Here is a 24,208-nt window from a genome sequence, read left to right on the forward strand (position 1 = left end):
CTACTCAGTTTTTGTTACATAATAATTTGTTTGTGCTTTCATGTTCGAAACATGTATAGTACAATATTAATTTTTTCCGGAAATTTTGTCTGGTAAACGTCGTTGCGAATAACACAAATATTTGTGAAGAACTTATCTATTTTTTTACCGCAAGCATAAAACCTACCCGTAGACATACAACAATTATTCCCAAAATGTTTTTCTCTTGGATTTAATATTTCCTCATACACAGTACAAGCATGCTGGCACCATCACAAATATATCAAATTTATTTTGAAATCACAATCACCCACATTTAATTGTTCATTATTTCGCTTAGCCCCCATACAACCGTACCCTCCCAAATGGGGCTTTGATCCCATAATTATGATTAGTGTATTAGTATTTTTACAAATATCGCTAAAGCTTTGTTTTGTCTTGTTGCCATATATCCTCGCTTCTTTAAAATCAATTTTTAAATAAACAAATAAAATTCAGCAGCCTCACCTTACTTAAAGCATCCTGGCTTTAATTGTATTCATTTATTCATTAAATGCCAATAATTTTAAATGTACATATATTTTGTTATAGTAAAATTTATTATTCAATTTGTAATAGATTGATTTTAAACAATTTTTTTCATTTAAAGGGAATTTAAATATCAATAGGAGTTGTTGAAATTTATTTTTATTCAATTTGTAACAGATTAAATGTAAACAAAATTAATTCATTCAGAAGGAATTTAACATTCTTTAGGAATTAATTCATTAGAGAGTTAATTCAACATCATTGACAGCTTTAAGAATTAATTCTAGGAATTAAATCAAATTGAATGAATAACTGTTAATTCTTTGATGAATTCTTTTAGAGCTTTACATTATATTTTATTGAACGTTTTTTAAAATTATTGCTCCCTTGCTGTATAAAAATTGTTGTTTTTATTTTTCTAAAATAATTATTATTTCGAAGAAAATTTTCTAAGTTCAATTGAAACAGTATGTTCAATTTAAACAGTTGCTGTGTGCTCTTTTTAATGGAAGAAAACATATTTGTTGGTAAAAAAAATTTAACGGAATGTGTTGTCTTTCAATGTTCAGAAACGCGTTAGTTCGCAACATTTTGGAATGTATAATATTTCGGGAAATGAGTACAAAGTTTTTATTTATTTTTATTTATTTATTCATTAATATAAATATATACTAGTAAGAAAAATTTGTAATAATTATCATAAAAGTATAAGTATAATGTTAAATTCTACATTTTTGTAAGCAAAGTATAACAAGTTTTTAAACTAATTAAAATTAACTATTTGTACTTTGTACTATTTGTATACACAAAAATATTTAAAAAATAGTTTGGGGCTTTAATTGGTCCATTTAAGAAATTTTAGATTATTGTGGAATTTATATTAGATTGTCACGCGGAACAGCCTTTATGTAGGAATGCGTATTAATTTACTGAACACGAAAAAAAAACATTTTCTTTCCAAATGGTCCTCATTTCCCTACCAGAGAAAAATAAAATATCTTCGATTATTTTGAAATGGGTCTCAATACCGTATAATATACTAAAAGTCGTTTTACGTACACGAAATACTCTAACAAACATTTTAATTATTTTTTATGCTCAGCATCAAAAGAGATGGGGGTATATTGATTTTGTCATTCCTTTTGTAACACATCGAAATATTGGTCATAGACCCACAAAAGTATATATATATATATATATATATAATATAATATATATATATATATATATTATATATATATATATATATATATATATATTATATATATATATATATATATATATATATATATATATATATAATATATTATATATATATATATATATTCTGGGTCCTCATTAAACTCTAGTCATGTCTGTCCGTCTGTTTGCCTGTCTGTTGAAAGCACGATAGAGTCCGAAAGGAATGAGCTTGAGGGTTGAAATTTCGCATAAATATTTCTTATAGGTAACGTTTGTTTGGTATTGAAAGTGGGCAATATCAGTCCACGTTTTCGGATAGCCCCCATACAAGTGGCCCCTCGAAAAGCAGCTCTGAACCGAACATCGTTAAATCTTGTGGGATGATTTTTGTAGGAAAAAACATATTTATGCCGAATTTCATCAGTGTATTCGTAATGAGCGTTTAAGTGATTTTTTAAAGGAAACTTATATGGGAGGAGGGCCTCTTATGTACTGATCCTCGTTGAATTTAAAAGAGAAATTATGGGGATGTAGTCAATTATGGACCGATTCCCTTGAAATTTTTGTATAACGATTTTGATTCATACATCTCATGTTTATGTCGAATTTCTTTGTTGTACACAGATTTTTGACCTTTTATAGGAGATAAGGTCAAATATGAACCCGTTATAGTCAATTCTACAGGTGATCTTAAATGGGGTGTAGGGTCAATTATGGACCGATTCCCATAAAATTTTGTAGAACGATATTGGTTCATATTTATGTTGAACGTCGTTGTTGTACTCGCACCTTATATTTTGGTAGGGTCAAATATCGACTGATCATATCATAGAAAAACTTGTTTGTGTCGAATTTCATCGCCATATAATTATTTTGGAGAAAATAATAAGCATTATAATAATTTTTTTAAAGGGGGCCTCAGATGGGGGGTAAGTTTAAATAAGGAGCGGTCCCCAATAAATTTCATAGGGATATTTTGGGTCATACCAAACTTGTTTATGTCGAATTTCATCGCACATAATTATTTTGAAACCAGTAATCAGCATTATAGTAATCTTTAAAAGGGTGGTAGGGCTATTAGGTTCCAAGGTCCACCATAATTCAAAATTTAATTTCGGAGGTAAAAAAACTGACAACGAATTTATGAATGTTTAAAGCTTTTTACGCTTTGTGAAATCGTTGACTGATTTTTCCCATTTTCAATACCAAACATTTCTGTTTAATTGAAAATATTTTGGGAAAATTTTATCCCCTATCTCAGGAGTCGGCAAACTTTTGAATCGGAAGAGCCAACATTTACAGTTTACAAACATGGGTTTTAAAAGGGCCACATTTTCATTTATTGAAACATTACAAATACTCTATGAATTGACTTCAAAAACAATTTTGTTTTAATTATATACATTATATATACATTTTTGACTACAAATACTTTTTGAATTTTCATATGTTTTTATTTAATATTATACTGTGAAGTATTGCGGACATCGAACCATAATTGATCAACTCCAATAGAAGGAATCTTTCAGAAAATTACTCTAGCGATCATAACTGGCATAACAGTAGCAGTATAGCGACGAAATTCGACATAAACAAGTTGTATAATAACAAAAATCTATTTTTGAAACTTGACAGGCTTAATAATAGCAAAATTCAACACAAACATGATTGATCCTACCACTCACATTAGATCCCCATTAGAAAATTACCCTATCGCTCTTAAGTGACGTAATAATAACAGTAAGCGACAAACAAGTTTTATAAAAACAAAATCTCTCGACCAAATTTGAATTATAAGGTCTACTTCAGAAATTACTCTCAACGCTCATATGGATCAACCCCGATAAAGTTTTGTGAATATATTTATATTTATATAATATTTATTTGTGCTGAATTTCATCGCGATATTTGTGTTTATAAGTTAATTTTGGACATTCAAGTAATTTTCTGAAGGGGACTTTGTATGGGGGCCGATCTTTCTATCAAAACGGTCCCTTTAATGGGTTCTTAGTTAATCCGGGCATACTTAATTTCAAGAGTCCATGATCAATATTATAATAAATTGAAAAAGTGACTTTTGAAAAATGATATAAAAAATACTTAATTTAAGCCCTACATACTTAATTTCAATTTTCTTTCCAATAACAACAAATTAGTGCAGCTTTTCTGATACATTTTTCAGAAGTTGTCTCCGATTTTTGCTAAAATTTCCGTTATTTATGGATTGATTGTGCTGATTTGAAGATTCGGAACTCGCAGATGTCTGGGGTCTTCTAAAACTGATTTCAACAAACATACAGACGGGCAGACATGGCTAAATCGACTTCGCTACCTATAATATATGAAGATATGTATATATACTTGATGGGGTCTAAAAATTATATTGTAGAAATTACAAACGGAATGACAAACGAAGGTAAAGGGTATACAAATAGTGGTCGTCTTTTCAATTAATAAGTGATTTATTTCGAAAATGCACGAAGTACGATATTATATATGTAACTCCTCTCTGTGACAAATACGGAGAGTTGTGATGAAGAGAAATACTGAGAAACAAGAGAACATCAAAAAGCTTTACGTTAGAAGGAGAAAAAACTTTCACTACGAAAATTGTAAATTTTCTTCAGTTGCTTAACGAATTTTAAACAGAATAGACATTAAATAACGGTAGGAAAACTTTAAAAGAAAGAAATAAAAAAAAAAACGTTTTATTATTTGGATTAAAGTGTTTGTGTATACATTTTTGTGTTTGTAAAAGTTGCAGAAAATACATTATATAATTGTGTGTATGTGCAAAGAAAAACACCACCAGCAATTTTATTTAAAAAAATATAAATTCAACTGCCTGAAAATAAATCTAATAACTTAAGTACATATGTACTTTTTCCCCCAGTTTAAAAACAACAACTGCCAACATTATTATCATTATAGGGAGAAATAAAAAATAATAGTTACATTTTACATATTTAATTTTTTTATTGGATTGTGCCTTTTTATTAGTCAGACATACATACATATGTATTAGTAGTTGTGTGTGGAGTACAAAATTTTGTTTTCTGCTCAGACTCAACTCACATACTCACTATTTATCCTTGCGAGTAAATATGGATGTGAATATTATTCATTTTGTTTATCTCCACGGCAATGAAAAAACGTTATAGTTCACAAACTGAAATAACGAAGAAAAAGAAAAGGAAAACAAATTGGAAAAAAGGCCTATTATAGTGACAACGAAATACAGTTAATTGCAAAAAATAAATACGTATGTACATTAATACATATATACATACACATATATTTATATACATGTGATTGTGTATAACAACTATAACAAAAAACAAGCTACAATTTTTGCGTTTAAAAATCGTAAATGAAAGTTAAATACAAATTGCTAATACTTTTTTATTACATTTCATTTACATACTTATGTAAATATATTTAAATACATTTTACACATACATATGTATGTATTGATAATTGTTCAATATGGTATTTTGTTATTTAAAGAGAAGAGTTTAAATGCCTTATTCATAAACAAATTTTATTTTACAAATAATTTATAAATCGAATTTCGTATTGAAATTTTGTTTTATAAACCTTTTAAAAAATAAAATGTTTATGAATAAGGGTGTAAAAAAAACACGGGAAATGATGAAGTGTTGTCATGAGTACAAATAAAATATAAGAACTTCTCGGGAAATTACACTCATTTAATTTTCCACTCAGCCAATAAGAGAACATTTAGATTTTACCGATTCCAATTATTTGGATTAAAATATTTAATAATTCCTCAAATATCGGAAAACGATTGAAAATTGTAAAATTGTGTAAAAATTAGAACTTTTTTAAATTCTTCAAAAATTGTGCCATTAAATATTTATTTTATTAAAATTTCGACCAAATCTTATCTTTCCAACAAGGCCATGAGAAATGAAATAATTTTATTTATTTTAAAAACTCTGGTGCTTAAAATTTCGGGAAAAGCGAATTTTCACGTGTTAAAGATAATTCTTCCATCCAAGTGTGTTCAGAAAGATTATAAAAAATTAAAATAAAATAAAAAATCTTTATTTTTTTAATTTGTATGTAATGTTTTGTTTTATTGTGGTATTTCAACAATTTTACAAGATATGATAAAAAAAATGTACATGTGTATTTACAAGAAATTGTTCAAAATATTAAAAATGATTTTTAATTAAATTTTTTTAATTTTTCAACACAAAATAGTTATAAAAATGAAAATTTGAAATTAATTTATAGGTATAATTTTCAACATTTTAAAAAATATACTTTAACATTTTTGCAAAGATTTACATATCTCGGAAATTAATATGAACCGCAATTTAACATTTAAGCAAGTCTAGAGAACGATTCTAACGATTTATTTATAGAGAAAAATGAAATCTAAATATGTGTTAAGTACTATAATATCACAAAATTCCTTTACGTGTTTACAAAATTTTGTCAAAATCGGTGACTATGGGAAAAATCTTCTAAATTTAAAATAGAATTTCTCATAAACACTCCTTCCTCTTGACAATTATTACTCTCCTCTAGGTTATTGTCTTCAATGAATAATAAAATCAATAAAACTGAATTTACACTTTAATATTTTTAGGTTTTAAAATAGAATTATGACCCAATGCACAGGTTTGGACTTTTTAAAAGAAGACACTCCCTCAAAACGACGTACCATTCAGGACTTATATACTAAAAAACCGTAAAAAAAATCAATAGTTTCTAAAATTCATGTTTCAAGTGTTATGCATTTACAACGAACTAAAGAAATATATTTAACTTATTATTTAAAACCAAATGAAAACAAAAATAAATACAAAAAAAATACTTAAACTTTAAAAATAAAATAAAAAAACGTATGAACGACAAAAAAACTAAACAAAAATATGCGCACGATTAAAAAATCCTTTGTGTAACACAAAAAAAGGAAGTGAAAGAAATACGAATATGAATAAATCTAAATTAATTAACATTCAACTTTTGAAACCATACTATTCGTACTTGCTTAAGAATTCTGAATGAATGTGTACATACTATGAATGTTTAAATCTTATTTTATAATGGATTTTCCGTGTTTCGTTCAAAAATAAAAGCAAAAGAAAACCCTGTAACCTTGACTAAAGGATTTCTTTAACAATCTGTTATCTCATTCCATGTATTAATTTTCTGTAAATAATTTTTTTTTTTCGGACTCTGAAGCATACATATGAATGTGGGTTGTATGTATGTATGTATGTATGTATGTATGTATGTATGTATGTATGTATGTATGTATGTATGTATGTACGTATTAAAAAATATTTTAATACAGATGTGAAAAACATAAATATTTATAAAAAAAATAAAAAATAGGAAATCGAAAAAATCAACAAACTGTACACATAAAAAATGTTAAAAAAGTGAATTGTACTAACCCGATAAAATGAAATATTAATTGTGCGATTATTTTTTACATATGTATACATACAAACATGTATATAAAACCTAAAATGAATTATTTGTCATAATGAATATAAAATTAATTTTTTTAAATTAAATCATGTTTTATCTAGTTAATATAAAATAACGAAGAGTTACAAACATATCGCTTATTTACTACAAAACTGTCATAATCTAAAATTCGAGTTGTAGTGGACTTCAAATTTATTTCCGATTATGGCCGATTATTGGCTAGGTTATTGGAATTAATAAATTGAAAAATATCTACAAGGTAATTGTGTATTGTTCTACATTCGACTGTGCCGAATCTTATATACCCTTCACCATGGTGTGTTAAAAAAAAAACAATCAGTGTCAAAAAGTCCTCGCTTCGGGCTCAACATGCTTAATTTTATGTTTCTCGATTTAATGTTATAGAAAATTAAAAAAAGTTACTTTTGAAAAACGAAAAAATACAAAAAAGTTACCTTTTATGGGTTTTCACCTAATTTAAATCCTACATACTTAATTTCTAGGTTCAATATAATAGAAAATTCAAAAACCAAAAAGTACCAAAAAGTTCCCTTTTTCCGTTCTCTCCTAATTTCGACTCAACATACTTAATTTCATGTTTCAAGGTTCAATATTACAGAAAATTCAAAAAGTACGTTTTGTTGAACGAAAAAGTACCAAAAATCTCCTTTGATGTGCTCTCGTCTAATCCGGACCCTACATACATAATTTCATGTTTCTAAGTTTATTATTATAGAAAACTCAAGAGTACCTTTTGAAAAACGAAAAATACCAAAATGTTCCCTTATATGGGTTTTCACCTAATTCAGACTTTAAATACTTAATTTACTATTTCTAGGTTCAATATTATTGAAAATTAAAAAAGTACCCTTTGAAAAACAAAAAAGTACCACCTTTTTGACTTCTCACTTTACATACTTAACTTTATGTTTCTAGGTTCAATATTATAGAAAATTCAAAAAATACCTTTCGAAAAAAGATATCTGGGTTCCTCTAAAAACTGATTTCAACAAACATACAGACAGACGGACGTGGCTTAATCGACTCAGCTATCTATAAGGATCCAGAATATATATATACTTTATAATATGATTATGTTCATAATCATATTTCACGCAGTCAAACTCGGTTATAACGAATTCTCGGTTATTACAAACTATTTTTCAAGACCCACGAATTCTCGGATAAAATGAATTACTCCCACATATTCCTCAAAAGCCTATTTTGGATTATGGCAGTCTTGTAGTAAATAATCGATATGTACATTTTTTGCAATCATCACATATGACAATAAGAACAGAGTTTGTAGAACTAGTTTTTTAATGAGAATATTATCTGAAATGTAATTAATAATATAAACAATAATAATATAAACAATATCTGAAAAGTATTAATAACATAAACAAAATAAAGAAATGGTGAAAATTGTACGTATATTATTGTAAAAAAATAAAAAAGTGACGTAGCCATAAAGATAAACGATAGTTTAAAATCACGCAAAAATGAACTGAAATTAAAAAAAAAACTATAACTTCAATCTTTATAATTCTTAATTTTTAATTAAGTATAGTGCATTTCGTCAGAAACAAAAATTTTTTATACAACTTTATTTAAAAATTACAAGTATGATATTTAAAATTCGCTGAAACTGTAATGTTGGGTCGAATTGTAAGTAGTTTTATTCCTAATTTCATTTATATTTACTCCTTCCATAGCAGAAAAAAAATAATCACTTCATTTCAACAACGCCTGATATTATTTGCCTATATCTTTTCAAAATTTCAAGATATCAAGACAAATGTTAAATTTAAAGCAACATGCAACCAGAGTGTAATGAACAGGAACCTATTCAAGCTACAGCGGAAAGTACAACTCAATTCAAAGATGCTGAATTAGAAATACATTCAGATCACACACAAAACGGCATTGCCTTAATATCGTCATATAGTGATGATAATATAAGTAAAAATGATAAATCTGTTAATACCGATGAAAATATAATTACTATAACTACAGCGAGTATAAATGATTATGCCAAGAATCCTAAACTGTATACAGAACTAACCCAAATAAAAACTCATAAGACCCATACAACTGCATCAAAAATTATAAATTTTTTTAGTAAAAAAGAAACACAACAGCCAATAGAAAACTCTACTAGTTCAAATAACAACAATCATTTGGCCAATATAAGAAGTCCAAATTCTTTAGCAGGTCCATGGAAGTTTTCTCATTGCATTTCCTTCCAAGAAAATATTGCCGATGTGCATCATCGTAAGGGAAGACGTATAAATGGATTACAGACCCCTTTACATCCGCTACAGCTATTTGGTTGGTTTGTACTGATATTATTTGGTTTAGCTGCTTATTGGATATTAATACCTACGTTTAACACAGACATACAGGGACCTCTTTATGGCTTGATAACTGGTCTATATATCGTACATATAGTATCCCATCTAGTAGCCTTACTAATAGATCCTGCAGATCGTGAACTACGCAGAGTTCATCGTAACGATCGTATTGTTCCCGAATTTGATCGGTCCAAACACGCCCATGTTATAGAGAACGGTCGGTGCCATTTGTGTAACATACGCACCTCATCGCACCGCACGAAACATTGCTCAGTGTGCAATAAATGCGTGGGTAAATTTGATCATCACTGCAAATGGTTAAATCATTGTATAGGTTCACGAAATTATGTCGCTTTTCTAATGTGTGTCGTAAGTGCAGTTTGCGCTACTCTGGTAATACTATTAGCGGTTATAGCTCAGATTGTGTTATATTATCTCCAACCAGAATGGCTTAGTTATTGGTATCCCTCGCCACGGTTATTTGAAGACCATTCGGTAGACGGAAGTCAATATTTTATATTGAATGGAACGTCCAATGAAACAAATACGTCACCTAATTATACGGATACTGACTATGAAGAAATTTTATTTACGGAAAACTCTACTTTACCCACATTGATGGAAAATGTCACACTGCTAATCAAGGATAGCTTAAATGACTCTTTAGCAATTAATACTTCCAGCACAATAAACTCTCTGAATGATGATGATATAACCAAAAACATTACTAAGGATTCCTCATATATATCACACAACAGTTCTTCAGTATCTTTTGCCGGTATTGCTGTTAGTCACACTATATTTCTCATTTTATTGGGATGTTTGGGCTTGTTGGCAGCCATCACAGCAGGTCTACTGTTACATCTTTGTTTTTTTCATATTTACATCTCGTTTTTGGGGTTGACTACCTATGAGTATATTCGTAATCATCGCCAAGCCCAGGAAGCTAAAAATAAGTTAGCAGCTACAGCCAAAAATTCACAAATCGATTCTCAATTAAATCCACCTACAAATAATCATCCGTCCAAAAGGACCTCAGAATGTGGCCAATTCTATATGTGTTCTAAACGACGTCATCCTAATGATGCAGATCTGACATTAGGGCAACAAAACTCTTATCAATTAGAGTCCAATCCGCATATAAATTTTCATTGCTGTGCAAACTCTAGAGAATATCATCAGACTGCCTTAAAGACGTATTACATGTGTTCATTGCTAGAAGAATCTAATATCAAGACACCTTTGACCATAGCTCACATCTCAGGAGCTAATACTGACTTAGACTCCACATCTGAAGACAATGCTGATGCGTTTAACACATTTCACTGCTGCACGTCTTTTAAGGCAGCTTCCACACAAAGAAGGTTAAGTGGTGCTACAACCAAAGCAATGCTAGTGAAGAATCTTGAGACTGCTACGGCAACCCTAAACAACCGTCGTTCTTTCCTTCAATACACCGAACAATGTACATTTTGTTCTTTTCGCCTTCGAAGCCCCATTTTTGCTAAAAGAGAATCTAAATCCAAAACGAATAAAACATCAACCCAAAAGTCTGATCCTCAACAGATGTCACGTACCTCCTCTGGGAAATCGCATTCATCTGTACAAACATCGGCTGCTCAAAAACGTTGTTGCATGCAGACTATTTCTAAGCATCAGAGATGGCGTAGAAAATGGAACTGTTGCTCTGCAGTTCCTGATAGTCCTGACGTACCGAATGATATTATAGCTGCTTTGGCTAACAAACATCACCAAGAGCTGGCTGTAAAAATGGCGCACAAAGAAGAACTTTCTATGAATTACGTAAATCCAAATGGCAATAGTGCACACCAAATTCCACACAACTCATCGAGCACGGAGGATAGTCTTAAGGTTACACAAGCGAACTTGCATAACAATAGAACGTGGCCAGTGTCTAGATTTCGGCACTTTATGCGTGTCATAAATCGTTACAGAAGACCGAGGTGTAGACTGCAGCACAACACAGATCAGAGTCTCAAACAAAATCAGGTTAGACCAATTTATTTACAAAAAGAAGATAGCTGTTGCAAACACAAACACTCATACGCATCGAGTTCCTCTGCCACAACAATTTCGCCAAATAACTCACTCACTGAAAGCTCGAGAGAACCAAGCAGTTACTCAGATAACAGTAGTGGCATGACAACACCCTCTTCTCAAGGCACTGCCACATTTAAAACGTCTGTATTACCCACTTCGATCATACGAGATGACACTTCAGTGACATATACTACTCCCATTGGTATAACAGTGCCTCCAGCATTACCTCCTCCTACACGTAGACGTATTCCGAGTACTGCAGATTTAGAAGAATTGGCGGAAACTTTAGCTTTTGTCTCTTCTCAACCGACCAATATCACAAATTCCCCATACAACCCCATGCCACGATTACCAACAGTCAACAATATCTATCGACGACAACGACGTAAACACTTTTTGCGTACACGATCACCGACTTTATCGCCTATCCATGAATCTGGCTTATCAAATCCTACTTCACCTCAGCCGTGTCGACATAATGTTACATCATGTACGCCAGCAACAAATTTGGCTAATAATTTATGTGCTAGTACTCTAAATACTTCAGAAATAGAACACAAGACATCATCCAATAATTCTTTGCACAGTGATACGTCAACGACATCGTCTAGTAGTATAAATTAAGAATACACGTTTTTATTTAATAATAAAAAACATTTCCCTTAGTACGTATTTATGTATAAAACTATATAATTAGATTGAGTATTTTTTTAATTTAGTAAAAAATAAATATTTAAAGAAATACAATAAAAAAATAAAAAATAAATGGGGAGCTTATAGCAGTAATTTCGTACGGCACAATATAAAAATATTGAGAAAAACTATTTAAAACTAAAAAAAAAACAAACAAATTATATGGAATTTATACAAGTAGTCCTTATATTTTTTCGCAAAATAAAATAATATAATTAAATTTTATGAAATATATTTTTGGTGGGTGTGGTAGTGCATTAAGCTCATTAAATCCGTATTTGATATCGATTGGTTATCATGTTGATGCGGCAAGCCCTTCAAATATTATTTTTATAATTATAAAAAAGTTAGATAGTTTATTACAACTTAAAACTAAAATACATTTCAAGTTTATAAATTAGTAATTTGAACAATGTTTTATTATAAAAACAGTTATTGAGTATAAACAAACATAAAGAATTATTGATATATGTATAAGTTTCCTTCATAATCTAGACTACAACTTTATCTTTAGAAACGGCGCAAAAACAATTATCTTCAATAAAAATTCAAGAATGTTATTATGTATGTTTCTATGACAAATTTTGTTTAATATTTTTTTGTCTTTTATGAAGGCTAATTTGTCTGATTTACCAAAAATTTAATGAAAATGATTTAAAAATTTAGTTGCTAGGCTTATGACTTTTATACAATTTTCAAATCGTTCCTATCCATAAAGTAATTCGAAAAAATATATAAGTTTCGAAACAAAATTAAAATTTTTTAATTCAAAATCAGTAATTATTGGTATTACCAAGTGTAAATATTAGTACTCGAACTTGTAGATTACCAGTGGTCCCATACAACTATGTTCAATATACTCGTATCTAGACAAAAAGCTCCAAAGTAAGTTTTATACCAGCCTTTTTATTATTTCAGATCATAAACCTCTAGATACTATTTTTAAAAGGAATATAAATAAGATAGGATCTTAAAGATTACAGAGACTAATGTTAAAAATGTTTCCATATAATGTAGAGGTCATACATAGACCTGGTAAAAGTATAGTTGCCGCAGATTATTTTTTCAGAAATTATATTTATACAGGCAATAAGGAGCATGAAAGAGGCGTAACTGAAATGATACATACTGTGAATGTAACGGATGACATTTTGGAAAAAATAGGAAAGGCTACTCAGAATGATGAGAGACTATGTTTAATACGGAAATATTGTTTAGAAGGATGACCATTAAAGGCTAAAATACCAGAAAATATTAAGGAATATTTCAATATTTCAACAAAAGAAATGATATAACATGCCTAGGAGTTTTTTTACAAAAGTTACATGAAAGTCATATGGGAAAAGACAAGGAAAGGAGCTGCTGAATTATTTTATTGGATTAATATTAATCAGGATATTGAGAATTTCATTTTGAAATGTGGAAAGTGTCAGGAAATTGGGACATCTATGGCTAAAGAGCCATTAAATCCTCATGAAATTCCAAATTTACCTTTGGAGAAAATTGTTTGTGATATATTAGAAAATTCCTGGAAAAAGTGGTTTGAATTAATATATTTAAAGTCAAAGACTTCATCATTAGGGAGGAATTGGAGAATAAAGTTAAAAATTTAGAGAAGAAAAACAAAGAAAAGAAATGATTTTAAAATTGGAGATGAAATATTTTTTTAAAATTGATTCGTCGAAAAAGTTGATACTTGGAATGATTATTAATTATAATAATACTCCCAGATCTTATATTGTAAAAAATTTAATTGATGAAAGAATTTATAGAAGAAATTCTTATCATATTAAAATTAAAAAATAATTAAGATACTAATACTGTCAATTTACGCAGAAGTAATAGAGTTAGCAAGCCAACAAATTTTAATAAACCTATGTAATTAATTAACTAAATTATTATAATATTATAAATTATAATAATATTGACATTTTGAGTTAGATTTTAATTTTGGTGGTACAACTTTTTATATATACAATGCAATTGATTTGATTATTAATAAAATATAATATATTTATATTATTATTATATTATATTTCGATTATATTTTTTAAGTAAATTTTTTAAGTAGAAATTTGTAACCGATTATGACCAACAGGCTAGGTTTATTTTGAAAATAAAATAAATTAAACCTCTCAATACTTATATTCCTAATGTACACTGTATAATTAGAGTATGTCATGGAACAGCATTGAACATATTAAAATATAATTTTCTCTATCTATCCGGCATGAAAAATTCAGTACTGTGGTACTTTTTTCGTTTTTAGTACTTTTTTACAAATAACACTGTAAATTTTTTTGTCACATGAACGATTTAAAAACCTATAAAGTGTTTCTACCCTTAAAATGTCATAATTAAACACAATAGCTGAAATCTCCCGAAATTTTTAAATTTAGACTTTAGCAATAAATCTGGTCCACATTAGATTTCGTTTCGAATTTAGTAATATGATGAATCCAATTTTAGTTGTTCAAAGGAGATCGTAATCATTCAGATCTGAAACCTGTTCATTTTGGTTTCACTATGTAAATATATACTTGGTTGGTTAGAGGATCACCAATATTATAAGCTGAGGATAGTTTAAAGTAAATTATAAATACGATGGAAGAATCGCGACTTAGGATATATAATAGAGAATTTAGCAAAGGTGATTATTTATACATTTTTTAGTTTATTAGGATTAGTCATTGCCATAGCAGGTTGTCAAAAGTCACATATGCAAATAAAAAGTTAAATAAAGAAAAAGTAATATGTTTATTTTGAAATAAAATGTTTTTGGAAAAAGTACCATTATGTTACAAAACTACTATTTTGGTTGTCATTCAGAACTATTTCAAAATGTACATCTACAAAAAATTGTGAATTATAAGCATTGTGTTAAAAAGTTTCGTAAACTTTAAAGTACATCAAACTTAATTTCAACAATTGTTCGATGTAGAATTTTACAATGAATTCTATTTATAACCTATACCACTTTTGTTGAGATAGTATTGCATGATCTAAAATATTCGTCCTACCTTAAAGTACTTAATATTGATTCAAAACATTATTTGAGTCGATAAGCCTAAATGATGCTTCCAATTTTCTAATAATCAACTCTATCGCCTATACACAGTTTCAAAAAAAAAAAAATACTTTAACGTCTATATTTCAATTATAAACACTATGAAAAGCGAATTTTATGAATAACGATCTACATATATAAAGCCTACTCCAAAAAATCAGGTTTTCATCATTAAATGGCTTGAATACTTGGATTTTTTAATGCTAATCGATTTTGTACACCTTAATAAATAATATATAACAAGTTTTGTTCAATTATCTTTCACGGTCACTGAGTAATAATTTCAAAATTTTACAAAGTCAAATTCTGCCTAATGTACAGAATACGTTACAAAGGCGTTTTTTTAGGTTATTTGCACATGATATTTTTGTCAATAAGAAAACAATGAGAAAACTTAAAAAAATTGCTAAAATTTGATAGTTTATGATCAAAAACTATTTAATTTATATAAAAAGACGTTTTATTAAAATCTTTTTTATAATTATCTGAATTATACACTAGAAATGTATAAAAAAAAGAAATAGCCATATAAATTGTATGACATAATCGGGTATGTTGGGTATTGATGTATGTAATTTTGCTCGAGTATAGACAAGACGGTTTAACCAACAGATATCTAAACATACAAAACGAAAAACCGATAAAGTTTACCAAGTAACACATTTAGAGGTAGTTTCAAACATGAATACATCTTTAAAAAAAAGAAAAAATGGATTCTTTTCGTCAATAAACATCACTTCCATAGAAGCTAAAAAACTATAGCGCTAACTTTGAAGTGGGGATAAATGTTATTCTTTTGGAAGTACTTCGTTTTATTTTTTCAATCGAAAAAATATAGGAATGAGTATAGTATAGCCTAATAAATTGTAGAATGAAATCTAAGACCAAAGGTTAGATAAACATATTACCTGGAAGCTTTAAAAAAAATCTTGACCGATATAACTGATGTTTGTATTGCTGCACATTAATAAATAATATTTTCGATGAAAGAGCAATACATTTTGTATATATGTAAACTAAAAAAATGTATATTTTTAATAAATATTTAAAATAAGGATTATAAAAATTATATAACGAATTAAAAAATATAATTAATTAAAAAAAATATTGAAATAAATATATAAATCATTCACTAAAAATTTATATTTAAAACTTTTGAAATTTTTAATCCTCTCATTTTGAACTCAACTATACATATGTGTTTTTTTTTTTTAGAATAAAAATAATTTTAAATATAATAATGATATCGCTCATTTGTTTAACCGCTGGCATAACTAAAAATTTTTGCAAAACATATACAGTTGTAATACTTTTGACTTTTTTCAAAAAAGTCTATTATTTTCGGTGTTTCGGTAATTTCTTCATGTAAACATCGAAACGATGTATTATGCTAGTAATGTTGCAAATGAGCGATGCATATGGTTGACCATGACTGACTACATTTCCTTATTTACATATGTATAAAATTTTTCTATAAGAAAACAAACATCAACAAAACATATTTAAAAAAACCAAACTAACTTACCAAAAATTGCTAACTCTTGTTTAGAAGTAACATTTTATTTTGTAAAAGGTTTATAAACATAATTTCCATACAAAATTTGATTTATAAACAGTTTATCAAATAAAAATGTAATTATGAATAAAATCCTTATTAATAAACAACGTTTTATTTTATAAACGTTTTATAAAATAAAATGAATATGAATGAATAATGGGTAAGAAATTAAAACTATAGATGATACTGTAAAATTAATATTACACATAAATTCTCTTAAATAAACTTAAAACAAAAGTGAACCAAATCAAATTAGTAATAATGCTCTCATTTCAAATATCGAATTAATAGAAATAATTAGTTTAAGCATGGCCTTTTACAATGTTTAAAATTATTTACAATAAGCAAAGAAAGTTACTCTTTTCCGTTATTAGGTTATTTTAAGGGGTCAACCAATTTGTGTAAATAAATTATAATATTTTTTAATATATTTCTTACAAATATAATAGAAATAATTAGTTTAAAATTGGCCTTTTACAATGTTTAAAATTATTTATAATAAGCAAAGAAAGTTACTCCTTTCCGTTATAAGGTTATGTTAAGGGGTCAACCAATATGTGTAAATAAATGAAAATATTTTTAATTTATTTCTTACAAATATAGCCGTAAAATGTGAATAAAAGTATGCAAAATATTAAAATAAAATAATTATTTTTAAAATTTAGTATACATACAAAAAATAAATAACATTGAATTTTATTTATATTATTTCGAAAATCATATTCATTACATATTCATATCCATAAAAATCATTGTCTGATTTTTATTCGAGCCTTATGGTTTAAAAATTATTTGTGTTTTTTATTATGAATTTTTATTTGAAAAAGTTTCCAGTAATTTTTTGGGGAAAAATACAAATCAAAAGCAGTTTGCATTTTCAGAGAAACGAAATACAAACCAAATAAAATTTTTAATTTAAGTTTTTTTTTTTTAAATAAAAATAATTAATTAATAACAATTACTGTCTCTGGTTTTTAGGTAAAGCTAAATTTGTTAACTGTTTTAGTTTTTGTTTATTCAAACAAATTAATTTTTTTCAATTTGCTTTGAAATTTGAATATCTGACAATTCTTTTTTTAAATTCACAGTTGCAAAAAAGTTTTGCTTATTCGTACCCCGTCTTTGAATAATGTTAAATGTTCTAAAATGTCAACAAAAATCGGCTAAACTTAGATTAAAAGAAATTGAAATATCAAATATCATACAAACTTCCATTCAGAAAAAGACTTGAAGATCAAAATTCACTAATAAACATTAATAACACGATTAAATTCTACATAAATAATTTTGATGATGAAGTAATAAGGATAAGTCCAAGTGTTTGTAAGAAAGAAAAAAAGTTATATTTTCTGTACATGAACACTGACAACAATCACGAAATAAAATAAATAAAACTCAATAGATTTGTATATTTTGTTTATATATTTTAATATATGTATATATTTTTTATATGATCTCAGGCATTATTTTCTGTGTCATATCAATATTGTTTCCTTTGTAGGCTTTGTATTACAAAAAAATGAAATAAATAAGGAAATAAATTACTTACGAGCCACTAATGTTACTTTTTTCAAAAAAATAATAAAATGTAATTCCTAATACATATTTGTCAGATTCTTTTTTTTCAATTTTAGTGAAAAAATAATTAAAAAACTAATCTTCAATATGAAATATAAAAGGAAGTACATTTATACTTAACTTAAAAAGCTGACCCAAAAAATATGGGTATAACTTCTTAAATATTTACGATCATCAACTGTGATCTGTTTATTGTGATCACAATTTATAATATTGTGTTTTTGCAGCTTAATACTGAGAGAAACCTTTTTGTTAGATTTTTTCTGATAAGTGGTTCAGAAAAACCGAGAAAAACAAAAAAACTCGCTACAATTGATTTTTATTTTGTATAGATTTTTTAAAAGGTTTGCACAGAAAAAAGTTTCAGCATAAATGCTTTCATTGACAAAAAATTAATAACATTTAAGAATAAGTTCCTAAATTATATAATTTTTTTCATATTAATTTTTTTTGAAACAAAATCTAGAAGCCTTGCCTTTAAATACTTATTTCAAATTTAAATTATATTTTCCTTTTTGTTAAAGTGTTTGAAATTTTCTTTGGAAATTTTGTTATTTCTTTATGATTTTCAGATTAAAATCTACGAAATATTCGCGAAATTGGCCGGATGTTTAGAACAATATATGTTTTAGTATGTTTGCTAATGTTTTGTTGTTTAAGATTTTGTTTTTAAATATTTTAATTTATGTTTTTTATTACACAAAATTCGCTAATATAGGATTAATATAGGATATTATAAAATGATTATTAATTACATACATATTAATTTGTTTTCAAATATATAAAATGTGTTTAATAAAAAATTTAATTTTTACGAATCAAATGTAATAATTTTTATTATGCAAAATATAATTTATTTTAGAAATTATTTATAATTAGAAATTTAAGTTTAATGATATTAAGGGTTTTCATTTAAACGTTCAAAATCCTCGTAAACTGTGCAACCTGTGCATGTTTCCATTCTACCAATTGACTTGTATGGAAATTAATTTGCACAACCCTCATAAGTCTGAGCGACTATTTAGACTGGCAAACTTGCGCCAACACATTGTGCATTTAATAAATCCGTTCGCTATTGTTCACATTTAAATTTATGGACTTAAATATTCACATTTTAAACATATTTTGTAATTTTTTTTGTTAAAATAATTTATTTATTATTTTTTGATTTTGTTTGACATTGTATTTAAGTGTTTATAAATATTGTAATTGAACAGAATTTAAACAGGGATTTCATGAAACAAGTCGAATAAACTTGCCCACTTGCACAAATGGGAAACTTAAGCGTTTAAATGAAAACCCTTATTATTTTTATTTTTTATTCCATTCACATTTTACAGCTATACTTTCAACTATGTAAATTATTTAAACAAATACAATATATTAATAAATTTATTTTAACTATTAATGTAAACGAACATAATAAATATGAAAAATGTATAATGTGAAAACAGATCAAAATAAAATAAAAAAATAAATTCAGTAAATGTTTATTTTCTACTTAAACTATTTATTGTGTACCATTGTCTTACGTTATTTATACATGTGGTATGATAAGTATAATCAATTTTTTTTTATTTTTTTTTAAATGACGGTTATGTAATGTTACGTTGCCTGAGTATTGTTTTGTGTAAAACTTAATTTTTTAAATCGACTTGCTTCTGATCGCAAACTTACTTATTTCAGCGTTTCCAAAATTTATGTATGTGTATCTTCACTTATCTTACAGTTAAAATTGTTCTTCTTTTATTTATGTTTTTTATTCAATATTCATTTTCTTTTCAATTTTTTCCCTTTATTACTTTCTTTTTTTCCTTTCCCGCCTTTATTTTTCTTTACAGCTTTTCCAACTCTTAGCAAAACCAAACAAATTATTTAACAAGCAAGAAATTATAGTCGGGCGAGGCCGACAATATAATACCCTACACCTGTTATAAAAAGTACAATGCAAATTAGTTTTTATAATAAAACATTTAAGTTGAATTGTACCTTGCCTCAGATATACTTAAGTCATTACTTGTTGAATCAAACTGTGAACACTTAAGTCAAATTTTGAAAGGGGTTTTTCATATGGGCTAGGGTTGAACGACGAACTATAATTATAAAGTTCATTAGGGTCATCAAAGCTAGTATAGAACTAGGTTTTGATATTTTGAAATCGACTCAGAAATTGATTCTTTAAGATGGATATAGGACCAATATTATTGTGCGTTACAAATATTATTACAAACCCAATATACTCTCCCCACTGAAGTGGTGTAGGGTGTAAAAACTGCAATAATAGTGAAAATGTTTAAAATTATATATTGATGAAATGTTAAACTAACCAGTAGCGTGCGCACAAACTTTGCATGGACACACAGACGGACATAGCTCTGAACATGGAAAGTGATTCTAAGCTGATTGGTATACATTAAGATGGGTATAGGACCAATATTTCTGGATGTAGGGTATAAACACGAAAATTTAATTAAATAAAATTTTCCTCTTTTTATACCCTACACCACTTTAGTGGGGAGGGTATATTGGGTTTGTGCTGATGTTTGTAACGCACAATAATATTAGTCCTATACCCACCTTAACGTATGCCAATTGGCTCAGAATCATTTTCAGAGTCGATTTAGCTATGTCCGTTCGGATATTTTAATACTTATTCATTCTACAAAAGGTACTTTTTGAATTTTCTATAATATTGAACCTAGAAACATGAAATTGAGTAGGTATGCAGACTCGGAATTAGGCGGGAACTTTTTTGTTTTTTAAAAGGCACTTTTGAATTTTCTATAATATTGAACCTAGAAATATGAAATTACGTATGTGGAGTCTGAATTAGGTGACAGCTCATAAATGGGAACTTTTTGGTGCTTTTCCGCTTTTCAAAAGGTACTTTTTGAATACTATTGAACATAGGAACATGAAATTAAGTATGTAGATTCGGAATTAGGTGAGAACACATAAAATATAACTTTTTGATACATTTTCGTTTTTCAAAAGGTACTTTTTGAGTTTTCTATAATATTGAACCTAGAAATATGAAATTAAATATGTGGAGTCTGAATTAGGTGAGAACCCATAAAAGAGAAGTTTTTGGTACTGTTTTCGTTTTTCAAAAGGTACTTTTTGAATCTACTATAATATTGAACCTAGGAACATGAAATTAAGTATGTAGATTCGGAATTAGGTGAGAGCACATAAAATGGATCTTTTTGGTATTTTCTATAATTATTCTATAATAACGAACTTAGAAACATAAAATGAAGTATGTAGAGCACGGATTAGACTAAAACAAATCGTTCTGCAAAAGGTACTTTTTGAATTTTCTATAATATTGAACTTAGAAACATGAAATTAAGTATGTTGAGCGCGAAGGAAGTGATGTGAAGAGGAGTTTTTGATATCGACTGTTTTTTTTAACACACCATAGTGAATGGTATATAAGATTCGCCACAGCCGAATATAGAACTCTTACTTTTTCGTTCTACGATGGAATTTTTTTATAATATTGAACGTAGAAACATGAAATTAAGCATGTAGGTTCGGAATTAGGTGATAACCGGAAAAAGTGAACTGTTTGGTACTTTTAGTTTTTTAAAAGTTCATTTTTGAATTTTCTATAATATTGAACCGTTTGGCTACTAATTCGTTTTTCAAAAGGTACCCTTTTGAATTTTATATAATATTGAATCTAGAAACATGAATTTAAGCATGTTGAGCCCGAAGAAAGTGATGTAAAAGAGGACTTTTTCGTACTGACTGTTTTTTAATACACCATGGTAAAGGATATACAAGATTCGGCACAGCCGAATATAGAACTTTTACTTGTTTAATATCGATTGTGAAAAAAATTAATGTTGTTGAATACTTATGACAGTTTATTTAGGACTTTTTCTTTTCAGAATGTTAATGAACTTAAATTGCAAAACAAATTTTTATGAATATCGGTCCTTATTTAACCATATTTCCCATATAAAGTACTCTTAAAAAAGGAACCAAAAATTTTTAACTTAATACTTTGAGATTTATAATAGCAAATAGTAAAGACTTTTCACTTCTTCTTTATTTATTTTTATTGTTTTGAGGACTTGGCATTAGTGTTTGCATACTAAATTTCAAGTTTTCTTCAAAAATGTAAAAGTTTATATTTAACCGTTATGACAATACCTACATTCCCTTGTTTTTCTTTTTTGAAGTGATATATCTTGAGATTTATATATCGTATCAACTTTTAGAGTAATATTTTCTATTATTTTCCAAAAATTAATTAGATATGTAAATATTTTTTAAACAGATTTATGACCGATTTTCTATTTTAACCTTGTACATAAACACCCTACATACGCGGGTTGTATATAAATTGTATGTCAATAAATATAAATTTTATGTTTTATTAATAGGATTATATATTTTTTTGTATCTTATGAAAAAATTGAACTAACCAACAAATTTTGCTTCAAATACAGAGTCATGTGTCATTGTTCATAATTTTGAATGTGAAATATTTTTGGACCCTGTAACATCTACAAATATACACCGATTTTGGTAAAATAAATTGTTTTCATTGTGCATGACTTATTAAAGTAAAATTATGATGATTATGTTGATTATAAAAATTTTTGACCGTGACTTAGCAATTACTAACGAAAGCAAAAACAATTCTTAATGCTAATCGATTTTATATACCTTAATAAGTAATAAAGAAATTTATTTTAATTATCTTTCCTGGTCACTGAGCAATAGCTTCTTGAAGTCAAAACTTTACAAAGTCAAATTCTGCATAATGTACATTATACGTTATGTAGGCGTATTTCATTTTGCATTACATAATACCATATTTTTAGGTGCAGTTGTGAGATTAATCCGTTGTAATGCATTTGTTGATTACGTTTCCTCGGATATTGAAACATTAATTGGAATTATGTAGCTACTGGATAAGTTGTGGACCTGTCCTGATCCTTTGTGGAGTACTATTTAAATGCGTATGCTGAGTAGACTCAATTTTTGCAGGGCAACAGACAAACATTCAACATATGTAATCAAATGGCATCATTAACTCAGTTCATGAAAAAAGTAAAAATTGACATTGACCTTCGCTTTCCTTTCTTCTTTTGGATTTATTATATGTTTAAATGGTTTAGTAAATTTTTATAATACAATAACACAATATACAGAAATACTCCTGCTACGGGTTTTAAATCGGTTTATACGCATACAAACTTCATTTTTATTTAAGGCCCAAGTAGACTACACAAGCGGCTTGACAAACATACTTTTTTCTTTTCAACACACTTTTGCTAGTACAAACACCGACTTTTTTAAGCAAAGATACAGATGTAAATTTTTCTTCGAAATATAAATTTTGTAAAAAATTGGTTATTTATGAATATAAACAATACAAACGGTTTGGCAAAAATGTTTGTGTAAAAATCATTTTTTTTTTAATTTTTGTACAAAAAAATCGCAATAGTGGTGATTTTTTTCATCTGCCTCTCTATACGCCGGTATATAATCTAAACCAACAGACATCTAAACATACGTAACGAAAAACACAGAAAAACAAAAACAAAATAAACAACGCGATAAAACCAACCTACATCCAAATACACGAACAGAATTCACAAAAACAAACAAAACAAAATAAAACAAGTAAGAGTTCTATATTCGGCTGTGCCGAATCTTATATACCCTTCACCATGATGTGTTTAAAGCCTTTTGTACCTTTTGAAGAACGAAAAAGTACCA

General features: G+C 27.5%; 1 protein-coding gene across 4 annotated transcripts; it reads left to right on the forward strand.

Annotated features, from left to right (window-relative positions):
* The first annotated feature begins 4,333 nt into the window (after positions 1 to 4,333).
* Positions 4,334 to 14,239, forward strand: LOC111689320. Of its 4 annotated transcripts, none has more exons than XM_046956331.1 (2): positions 4,334 to 4,475; positions 8,874 to 14,239. In XM_046956331.1, exon 2 carries the CDS (start codon positions 8,976 to 8,978, stop codon positions 12,195 to 12,197), a length of 3,222 nt encoding a protein of 1,073 aa, XP_046812287.1. In that variant the 5' UTR covers positions 4,334 to 4,475; positions 8,874 to 8,975; the 3' UTR covers positions 12,198 to 14,239. The 4 variants fall into 4 exon arrangements, with proteins under 4 accessions (XP_046812287.1, XP_046812289.1, XP_046812286.1 ...); XM_046956333.1 differs by having other exon boundaries at positions 4,337 to 4,471; positions 8,877 to 14,239; XM_046956330.1 differs by lacking the exon at positions 4,334 to 4,475 and adding an exon at positions 7,103 to 7,417 and having other exon boundaries at positions 8,454 to 14,239.
* The last annotated feature ends 9,969 nt before the right edge of the window (positions 14,240 to 24,208 follow it).

The sequence above is a fragment of the Lucilia cuprina genome, chromosome 2 (assembly GCF_022045245.1).
Source record: "Lucilia cuprina isolate Lc7/37 chromosome 2, ASM2204524v1, whole genome shotgun sequence".
NCBI classification, from domain to species: Eukaryota; Metazoa; Arthropoda; class Insecta; order Diptera; family Calliphoridae; genus Lucilia; species Lucilia cuprina.